This window comes from Pygoscelis adeliae, unplaced genomic scaffold, assembly GCF_000699105.1.
Source record: "Pygoscelis adeliae isolate BGI_AS28 unplaced genomic scaffold, ASM69910v1 Scaffold62, whole genome shotgun sequence".
Lineage (NCBI taxonomy): Eukaryota > Metazoa > Chordata > Aves > Sphenisciformes > Spheniscidae > Pygoscelis > Pygoscelis adeliae.
Genome location: NW_008824401.1, coordinates 2,616,167 through 2,627,109, shown reverse-complemented (window position 1 = coordinate 2,627,109; position 10,943 = coordinate 2,616,167). Strand labels below are relative to the sequence as shown.

The 10,943-nt window shown below is 38.8% G+C and overlaps 1 protein-coding gene across 1 annotated transcript in view; it reads left to right on the top strand.

Moving 5' to 3' along the window:
- Positions 1 to 10,597, top strand: part of GPI (glucose-6-phosphate isomerase) — a 73,004-nt gene extending 62,407 nt beyond the window's left edge. Inside the window, exons 8-18 of the mRNA XM_009320317.1 lie at positions 377 to 421; positions 1,250 to 1,303; positions 2,225 to 2,285; positions 4,225 to 4,268; positions 4,496 to 4,648; positions 5,000 to 5,129; positions 5,780 to 5,856; positions 7,722 to 7,850; positions 8,367 to 8,442; positions 8,526 to 8,592; positions 10,149 to 10,597. Coding sequence (XP_009318592.1) covers positions 377 to 421; positions 1,250 to 1,303; positions 2,225 to 2,285; positions 4,225 to 4,268; positions 4,496 to 4,648; positions 5,000 to 5,129; positions 5,780 to 5,856; positions 7,722 to 7,850; positions 8,367 to 8,442; positions 8,526 to 8,592; positions 10,149 to 10,272 — 960 coding nt within the window. The 3' untranslated portion in view covers positions 10,273 to 10,597. The remainder of the gene's footprint in view (positions 1 to 376; positions 422 to 1,249; positions 1,304 to 2,224; positions 2,286 to 4,224; positions 4,269 to 4,495; positions 4,649 to 4,999; positions 5,130 to 5,779; positions 5,857 to 7,721; positions 7,851 to 8,366; positions 8,443 to 8,525; positions 8,593 to 10,148) is intronic.
- Positions 10,598 to 10,943: the final 346 nt, after the last annotated feature.

Here is a 10,943-nt window from a genome sequence, read left to right as displayed (position 1 = left end):
GGAAAGACCAAAGTCTAAATCTGGAGTTTGAGATTTATCAGTAATTCCAGTTGTCTTGGTCTTTTGACCCTAGCTGGAAGGGTAGCACATGTACAACAAATTCCATCTGCTCCAAAGTGGTGTTAGTGATGTTCCAAACCAATAACATACTCTTAGAGCAGGACACTATTTCCTTAAGTAGTGACTGCTTCCAGAGGGCTTCATGAGAATATTATCTTCAGATAGGCATGCTGGCAAATCCCACATTGAATGTGAATAAGATGATTTCAAGTTGATAATGGTATTTTGTTTAAGTGTAAATGGTAGCAGATCAGCTTTATGACCAGAAATCAAAATAATTAGCATTGTAGATCTAACAATCTTTATTTTTACTAAGCCTTCAGCTGTGGCCAAGCATTTTGTTGCCTTGTCTACCAATGGTGTAAGTATAACAAATCTATTATTTTTTTCTATGTACCTTTAAGATAGGTTTCCTTACAGGATTTAAAATGAGGCTATCTTTTAAGACACCATTACTTCAATACCAATAGTTAGCCTTCCTCTTGAAAGGAAGCATATTTTTTCTACTGAAAATAACTGAAACACATCCAGAGTAATGAACTGTAGCAAGATTGGACCTTCATTAAAGATTTGTTCTTTTTCTGCTAGAGCTTTAAATCTGAAATCAAGATCTCTTATTCTTGAAATTACTGCCGTGTTATTAATGAGTGTTACCTGTAGCTGTTTAAGTGTGTGTGAATGCAGTTATATGGAAAAAATATTACTCTCTAGACTCCTCAAAGTAAGTGCTGAAGTGATGCAGGTAGTTTGTGTGAATAATCTGTAGCATATGATGTACCCTGATGTGGTGTATGCAGAAGTATGAAGTAGAGACACCAATAGCAATTAGAAAAAGACTGCAATAATTGCGAGGTTGTCAGGTACTGTGGTGTGAAGTTCCTTTCTTCCATTCTGTTCTGCAAAACGTAAACTGAATGTCAGTTGAACTCATTACTATATTGCCACTTTGATCAGAAAATAAGTGTCATTGATTTTATTTGAGACTACTGAATAGTGATAGTGATCTCTAGAAATGAAGCTATACTTTCTTCTGATGGATGCTATGTGTTTTTAAAATAGAGGATGTAGTTGGGGAATTGTGTATTTAATACGTACCTAACTTGTGGTTTTTTATTTGCTAAACATAAAGCTTTTTAAGAATGTTGGTTTTACTTATGGTGTTCTTACATGCTTTTTTCTTTTATTCTAGCCTAAAGTTAAAGACTTTGGAATTGACCCAGAGAATATGTTTGAGTTTTGGGATGTAAGTAAATGTCTAATGTTGTGTGGTAGATGTTAACTGTTAGAATAATCTAACTTGCTTCAGAAAATGTTAATTAGATGTCAGGAAACTGCCAAAACCCCTAAATTATGGTAGTTGTATTCTCTGTACTGAAACATCTGAAAACTCATAACTAAAGGCAAATTGAGAACATGTCAGGCAAGCAAAACAGTCTTGGCCATTCCATTAAAATCCTGCAGTCAAAGGTCTGAAGAGGAACTTTCTATATTCCTGGCTGTCTAATCAGCTGTTGGGTAACAGGAGATACAAGTCTTAGTATATTCCTCTGTGTAAGTAGTTATTATAAGCTGTGACATTTGACTGTTGGGGTCTACTGTATATAATCTAGGCCTGTAAAGGTCAAACATCAGAAACGGGAGCCTAATTTTATAGCAGATGCATATTTTAAGTATACTGCCCTTAGTCTTGGCCCTTCTACTTAACCAGGAATAGGTTGGTTTATGCCTCACTGACTATGACAAACTAGATTTAAAGGTACTGTTTAGAAATTATCTAGAGCATTACCTTTCCCTAGCTAGTGTCATAATCTTGCTGAAGCAGGCTTTACCTATAGAAGAGTGATATTAGGAAAGCAGTTAATACAAGCTGCAAATTTAGTATTTGGAAGTGAAATGGAATCATCAAGGGATCTGCTTCAACAGGTGTTATAAATCAGACAAGTGGGATAACTTTAAAGTCTCAAAAAATGCATACTTAAGGATTCATTAGAGGGCTACTGTAAGGTTCAAGTTCCCTTGACCATGCCATATAATGTGTAGTGGATTATTACCAGAAAGAATATTGATTTTGCTGAAAATAGTCTAAACACATGCTGCTATTTCCTAATAGTTTGAATTTAAAAACCTTGCACGTTTCCTGTCTAAACCAATCTCTTGTTTTCAGTGGGTTGGTGGCCGCTACTCTCTGTGGTCTGCCATTGGTCTTTCCATTGCCCTGCATATTGGTAGGTATTCCTATGATGTAACAATGCCAAGAATTAATCTGTTTGCTTCAGGAATGTAACTACAAAATGCATTAACAGTGGATTGTGGATCAGATTTGAGGCAAATACTTTACCCGACCTACTCTGAGTAGTTGGATGTTTGTGCTAAAAAACAACCTGTAATGTAAGGGAAATGTTGAGATTTTAGTACTGTACATGCAGTTTTGGAAATTACCCATATTTAGGTACAAATAGTCAAATTGCATCTCTTTAGTCACTTGCATAGCCAAAAGTGCCTGATTTATGTAAAGCCATGTCAGTGTTGAAAATTAGACCTTGCAACTGACATTCCTAAACTGTTTAAGAGTAGGGTATTTAGTTTCTGTGAGTACATACACAACTAAACATCAAAATCCTATGTCTCCAGTTCTGCATACGAGCTCTGTTTAGCCTTAACTATTTCATTCTCCCATTACTTCCTTTTGTCCCCAGTACTTGTTCTTCTAGGCTATAGGGCCTGATGATACAGAAATGCTGTTTCCAGCTGCAGTTGATTGTGGAGCAAACATAGACCCTCTAAACTGATCCCTACTTACTTGTTGTATTGTTATGGGATAGCATTGACATTTCTGCTGCAGATCCTGAATGCAGGTGGAGAGTACACAGTGACTGTCAAAGAGCTCTAAGAATCATAGTCATAGAATAGTTTGACCTCTAAAGGCCATCTAGTCCAACCCCCCTGCTGTGGGCAGGGACATCTCCAACTACATCAGGTTGCTCAGAGCCCCATCCAACCTGGCCTTGAATGTTTCCAGGGATGGGGCATCCACCACCTCTCTGGGCAACCTGTGCCAGTGTTTCACCACCCTCAGCGTAAAAAACTTCTTCCTTCTATCTAGTTATATCTAGGACTGCTGTTTCTTGGAGAGCAGGCTGTTCAGCAGCCTTGCATTTATTCCCTCATCACTTCTTTCAGATATTTAAAGTCTGAAACTGTAATGTCATTTATTTTTCTAAATAAAAGCTGGAATTCCCTTAGACTGAGGTTAGAAGAAAAACATTGGTTTTGGCGTTTTTGGAATGATATAACTAGGAGTTGTCATGTGTAGAAAAACCTATGTGATCAGCAAAATGAACTTCAGTCAAGCACTTACTGTTTTGTCTGCAATAAACTGTTCATCTCTGCTGTCAGACAGATTTGGTGCTCACTGCTGACATGCCAGTCTATCTGCACTTCTTGCTCTTACATCCTTCACCTCCCAAAGCTGGGTTCTGACCATAGGTAGAGCTGCTGCTTTGATTGCTGAACACTTCACCACCATCTCCATTTTTCCATATAAGAACCAGGATTTCTGGCTTTGCAGGAGAGAATGGTATTAGTTAAACTACTCATTAGTGAAAATGAATGGTGATTTAAATACCCTTATTATAGAGCAAAGAAAAATCAGGTGAATTGTTAAGAGAACAGGGAAGTGGGGGGAATCTTTCTCTTTGGGAAGACCTTATTACAGTTGTTTCTCCTCAGACCAACACAGAAATCCCTGCTGTACTTACTAGCCTTGCCCTCTTTTTTGGGGGGGATGTCTCTCCCACTGTGGCTAAGTGACTAAGTGTTCAAACTTGCTGAAAACTATGTAGCCTTTAATACAGAGCCTGGCTTTAATGCCTCTGTTTTCCTTCCAGTTGCTCATTCTGCCTGAATGGGGATTTTAGGCAAAGGTTTTTGAAGTATATTTCAAGAAGCTGGACTTGCTCTGAAGTCCAGGCTTTAATCATAACTAAATACATCTGGCTTATGGGATGCAAATTTCAGGAGAAGTCAAAGTGCAACTTTAAACTCAATTAGTAGTTGGGAGCCTTGCTGCATACAAAGAATCACAACTGTTTTATGATTGTCTCTACAAGAAAAATCAAGTTTGAGTTGTAATAGTAAGTACAAACTGACTTTTTCCCTTGTTAGGTTTTGACAACTTTGAGAGCCTGCTTGCAGGAGCCCACTGGATGGTGAGTATGGGATGCCTATTTCAGATTTGCTCCTCTTAACAGAGTTGTTAGTAAGGTAACTGAAGGCAGGTTGGTTTCTAAAGTTCCCATGTCCTCTCAATGCTTCTAAAATGACTGTGCTTGGGAAGCTCTCCCTGGATCAAAACAACAATAAAAACAATTTAAGAGTTGAGAGGGATGATGATTGCTTTATCAAAAGTGTAATTCTTTTCCTTTGTGTCACACAGGATAATCACTTCCACACTGCCCCGCTGGAGAAGAACATGCCTGTTCTGTTGGCCATGCTAGGGGTCTGGTATATAAACTGCTATGGATGTGAAACCCATGCCCTTCTGCCCTATGACCAATACATGCACCGCTTTGCTGCCTACTTTCAGCAGGTAAGGCTCAGGCAGAGTAAAGGTTTCAGAGGCAAATGTAGATATGCTTCTGTTCTGGTTCTAGAACCTGAATGCATGTTTCTAGGTTAAAATTGCAATCACTTAAATTAATGTAATCAAGGGCCTAAAGAGACTGGTGCCAAGATTGATACCAGCTTATTTGCTCAGTTAATTTAGAGATCTTTTTCCTTGGACATCCATTATCTTGGTGTCCATAAATTAAGCAGCTATATCCCTGATACTTATGAAATTTCCATAAACAAGCAGCACTCATAGTTGACGCATGTATGGAAACTTGTACTGATACTGTGGTTCTGCAAGAAAGGTGATACTGCCCTTCCCTTCTTTTAGGGTGACATGGAATCTAATGGCAAATACATTACCAAGAAAGGCTCTCGTGTGGACTACAGTACTGGCCCTATTGTGTGGGGAGAGCCTGGCACCAATGGGCAGCATGCTTTTTACCAGCTCATTCATCAAGGTAAACTGAAACTATTCAATACCTTGTTTTGGAATTAAATTCTGAATATCTACAAAGCTGGAAGAGTCTGCAGAATTGACATTGGTTTAGAGGTTGGGCTCTTACCTAACCTAGCATCACATTGCTATGGTGCTCTTAATTAGTGGCTTTAGAATGCTATAAGATGCAGGTTTTAACTCTACAATAAGGAGTGTCAACTAAAGCTGAAACTACTGAGCTATATTGTCACTTCCCACTGCTGTTAATAACAAAACAAGCTTTTTTAGAAAGGTTTTTGAAGTGGCAGAGTCTTCCAGTAATGCTGAAAATGGGGTGAGAATTGAAGATTTTCTAAGACTTTTCTGTTCACAGTATTCGAGGTGCGGCCGCACCAGTGCTGAGTACAGGGGCACTATCACTTCCCTATAAGAATGCTTAATCTTATAGAATGCTATAAGATGCAGGTTTTAACTCTACAATAAGGAGTGTCAACTAAAGCTGAAACTACTGAGCTGTATTGTCACTTCCCACTGCTGTTAATAACAAAAAAAGCTTTTTTAGAAAGGTTTTTGAAGTGGCAGAGTCTTCCAGTAATGCTGAAAATGGGGTGAGAATTGAAGATTTTCTAAGACTTTTCTGTTGCAGGGTTATTAACATGGCTTTTCTTATAGGAACTCGCATGATTCCCTGTGACTTTCTGATCCCAGTCCAGACCCAGCATCCAGTCAGAAATGGCTTGCATCACAAGGTAATAAGTTTTCTCCGGGCACCTGTATCTTCTTGTCGCTGAAGACATTGAAGCTTGTTCAGTATTGCAGTGTGCGAGACTTCTAAATGTCCCTTTGAAACTATACACATAGGCTCTATCAACATTCACAATAGGTTTGAAAATATCTAAATTATAATTACATATTATATGTAATACAGTGGTATTTTTGTTCTTGAAGAAATTGCAGCCACAGTTCTTGAGACAGATCAATGGTGTGGCCTGTTGGCCTACTGAGGCTGGAAAGAGTTGAGCAATTAAGTATTTGGAGAGAAAATTCCTTGTAGGAATTGTAAGGAGTGTAATTTATGCAGAGTAGGAAGAACCAAATTCTCAGCTGATGAAAACTTCCTTAGAGATGCTGTTGCAAGCCTTAAACTCTGGGACAAAATTTAATGAGTATGCTAGCATGGCTAGGATGATAGCTTTCTACACATAGGTATCTTTTAACCAGTCCAACTTTTTTAGCCTCATGCTAAAATCCAACTAAGGATTTCCAGTGAACCATGTCTAACAACTTAAGTTCCGTAGGTGGAAACATGTCCAGGTCTACTACTTACTGCATACTTCAGAAAAAGCATGTTTCCTCACTGAAATTTCAATCTTGTCATTATTTCAAATTACAAGTGCTATTTAAATTGTGTAATAGTAACTTTTTTGTGAAGTAACACCAAGTACAGGTGAAAGTTTTCGAAGATGACTTTGCAAAAGAAGGGGAGAAAAGGTTTAATTTGACTAGATATAGTAAAGAGTTTGTCTTCAATGTAACGGGTAGGACAAAACCACACATGAATTTGCAAGCTAACATGAGGCAGGGAATAGGAAACTAAACTTCTACGGTATTGGTAGGGATTGGTATGTTGTATGCTGTGAGGGTTTTCCTTTATATAGAGTAAGTACATCTTAGTTGGTTACCTTTGACCAATCTTTGCACCTGTGTCGTGGTTTAACCTCAGTTGGCAACTGAGCACCACACAGCCCACAGTGGGATGGGGGAGAGAATTGGAAGAGTAGAAGTGAGGAAAAACTCATGGGTTGAGATAAAAACAGTTTAATAATTGAAATAAAATGATGATGATAATGTAATAATGATAATATACAAAGCAAGTGATGCACAATGCAATTGCTCACCACCCGCTGACCAATGCCCAGCCAGTCCCCGAGCAGTGCCCCTCCTGCCAGCTTTCCCCCAGTTTATGTACTGAGCATGACGGCACATGGTATGGAATGTCCCTTTGGCCAGTTTGGCTGTGCCCCCTCCCAGTTTCTTGTGCACCTCCAGCCTTCTCAGTTGGTAGAGCATGGGAAGCTGAAAAGTCCTTGACTAGTGTAAGCACCACCTAGCAACAACTAAACCATTGGTGTGTTATCAACACTGTTCTCATCCTAAATCCAAGACACAGAACACAGCACTGTACCAGCTACTAGGAAGAAAATTAACTCTATCCCTACTGAAACCAGGACAACCTGGCTTTCCGTGCATATAGTGTAGCATGGGATAAAAGTATAGACTATATTGGGTGAAAGAGGTGTGTGAAATCCTGGCTCTGTTGTTCTCACTGGGAGGCTTGCTGTCAGTTTCAGTGGGGGCAGGATTCTGCAAAGCAGTTCTGGGTGTCTTTAGATATGTGACCTATTAAAATAGTAATCAAGTTTCCTGGCACTCTGAGGTAAAAAGCAATAGTAAGCATTGTACAGTTAAAACTACTGCACATTTTACTGCCATAGTGTTAAAAACAAGAGCTGTAACTCTAGACTAGGTCTTGGTCAAGATTTAAGCACTAGGTATCACTATTCTAGCTAAGGAAACAGTAGCTTGAGTTGATGTTCTTATTTTTACCTGCTAGATCCTTTTGGCCAACTTCCTTGCTCAGACTGAGGCCTTGATGAAAGGAAAGACTGCTGATGAAGCGCGTAAGGAACTACAAGCAGCAGGACTGAGTGGAGATGCTCTGGAGAAGCTTCTTCCCCATAAGGTAACCAGGCTTTGGCACTTGATGGCTGCGTTGGTCTCTTGATGGAGTTTGTGAATGGGGCAGTGACCTCCGGTGGCTGTCAAGTGCTACTGTCTTGACAGCTGTGAAGGTTGTGTTAACAGGTTCTACCTTGTCAGGCTTGTCAGGTCTAGTGGAGCAGCCTGTGAATGGCACTCCTGCTAAAGCATGCTGATCTAGAAGCCTTTTGAGGCATTTCAGAGAAGATGAGCTATCTCATCACTGCCCCTGGGATTATTGACTTGTGTTTTACTTCTTACTGTAGCCCATAGTAGCTAGTAATGGTGCTGGAGATAACATTTTGCCATTGTGTTTGTAATAAAACATGAAAGTGATACAATTTTATGGTTGAAGTTGTTAGCTTTTAAAGCCTTCAGGATTTTGTATTTGCTGCTAATACAAATAATTCAATGTGGGCTACAAGGAAAATATAAACTGCCGGTTTCTGATGTAAGTTTTACAGCATAGTAGATAACAATGTAACTTTTGTTTTGAAAGGTCTTTGAGGGAAATCGACCAACCAATTCAATCATGTTTACAAAACTCAACCCATTCACTCTGGGAGCCATCATTGGTAAGTAAATAGATCTATCATCTGTGAATGCTTGTTAAGACTTTCTGATAAACTTTATTGATAAATCTTTTTTCTGCTTATAGCCATGTATGAGCACAAGATATTTGTTCAAGGAATTGTCTGGGATATTAACAGTTATGACCAGTGGGGGTAAGTCTCTTTGATCTGTTTCATGTGTACTTACTGGCTGTGGTATTCCTTAATCTGTCATGACTTAGAGAAAAGACAATGAAAAAATAAGCGTTACACTTAAAGCAAATGATTATAGGACAGTTTTAAACGAAAACAGGTTTTCTGGGCATAAGTCACCATGTATCCTTGTTTAGCCATGCATAATGACTTTGTAGATACCTTTGTAGATCCTTTTAGCTAAGGATCTCTGTTTAGTTTGATTTAAAAAAAAAACTATAAATGCAGAAAAGAGGCAGTAATGAATAAAATAGTCAAGCGGGCTGCACACATGCTCTGAGAATTAGAAAGGGAAATTATTTTCCCTTATAGAAGGGAAAAAAGAATTATTTTACCTCTCGAAACACTTAGTAGGCAGTTTGAATGGTATTTGTTAAGCAAAAGACTGACCACCTCTTAATTTTCGTATACTGGAGATACAAGAACATTCTTGGCAGATGTCTTCATACATAGGAGCCCTAGGTCTGCACCTGTGACCAAGGATCGTAGTAGAGCTCCATGTGGAGAACAGCAGCTTCACAAGGAGTTTGTCACTTTGTCACTCTTAAATAGAAGACTTAATCAGGAGCTAATCAGATTCTTCTAATCTGTAGTAATATTAACTGTACAACATACTGTATGAAGACTTATGCAGGAGAAAAGGATTGGGAAATGAATAAGATTTTTCAGGTAAAACCTGCCTATGCTGTGAGGGGTTATTTGGAAGAGAAAGTTTGCTCTACAGGCCTAGAACAGCATTTACACTAAGCTCTCTTCTTTAAGGCTGAAGGGTAGGTCTTCCTTTGTATATGTTTTCTTAGAGCTATGCTACCACAGCAAGTTCTTTAAAATGTTGTAGTAGAAACTGAAAATGGAAGACTGTCTAATAAAAGCTGATGTCTGCTATAAACTCTGAAATCAGGATTGGGATAGGAGTAAGTACAGCTTTTACTGTAATATATAAAATCTAGAATGGCATCCAAAACTAACTATGGAATGTGGGGATGCTGTAGAACCAGCCTAGTTTCTTGCAGCTGTTGGAATATCCTAGATTCTTACCCTGTCTGTGGCTGTAACTCCTGGATAGCATGCTGTAGTGTTGGGGAAGTCTTTCAGGCCTGCAGCTCAGCTGTTGTTTATTGTCTTGGTGCTACAAATCAGTGTTCTGTGTGATGTCATGTTCAACAGTGAACGGTAGCAAGCTGAATGCATTCTGCATTGGGGCAGGCTGCATAACACAAACTAGTACTGAAGGGGGAAAGACTCTGCTTAACTCTTAAAACAAAACTTACTCTTTTTAGACATCCTCTAATTTGAGAGCTGTCTGTTCAGCTAAGCAGCTGTGAGAACTCCAGTTCATGAATGGCACTGAGTTGAATGACATTAACTTTGTCAGTAATTTGTGAAGGGAAGAACATTCATCAGTGTTCACTGTAAACTTTTTACTGGCACCTATTTTTAATGTCCATGGCTTATAGTAAGTACTGTAAGTTGTTAACACTAATGTCTTCTTTCTTCTTCTGCTTTTATAAATGCAGAGTTGAGCTTGGAAAACAACTTGCCAAGAAAATTGAGCCTGAACTGGAGTCAGATGCTCCAGTGACATCTCATGATAGCTCAACAAACGGGCTCATCAATTTCATCAAAAAACACAGAGCCTGAAATGAATGATTTGGAGGACATCGACAATCTAACCACCGAATACCCAAATCTGTTGTAGTTGTGCTTTTTTAGCCACTTATAACAAAAATAGCACTTTACAGATGTAGCTTCTTCACTTGTTGCAGTTAATCTTGTTGCGTCAAGTGTTACAAATGAAAACTAGTTTTGTGAAACCCAGAGATCGTATAGTTGCTTTCTATTTTTGTGGCTGTTAATCTGTAAAGTGCAGCTGGTATGCTCCTCAGTTCTTATCCTTCAACTTCCTTAAAGATGATCACGTACTGATATTAGAAAATAAAAGGTATGATGGATGAGTAAAACTTCTTCACTCTGTATCTTTAAAGTGCACACCTAGTAACATTTGCCTCACTGACTGTGTAAGGTCCTCTGAAGCCAAGTAAGCTAACTTCTGTCTTTTTGGACTGGTTCTGCTGTAAGCTGGAAACTAGAATGTGTTCAGAGAATCAAATCTACAGCTGTAGATTGTTCATATTACATGATTTGATGCATTTGAGAAAGATACAGATTTTTTTCAATGCTACTGTGAAAAGGAAAGTTTACTAATATTTGGTAAAAGATCTCTTGATTTCTCTGTAAGCTACGGAAGCCCTATGTGGACAGTTATCCAAAAAGGAAGAAAGTTCCTGGAGTGACAGTGTTATCTTAATTTT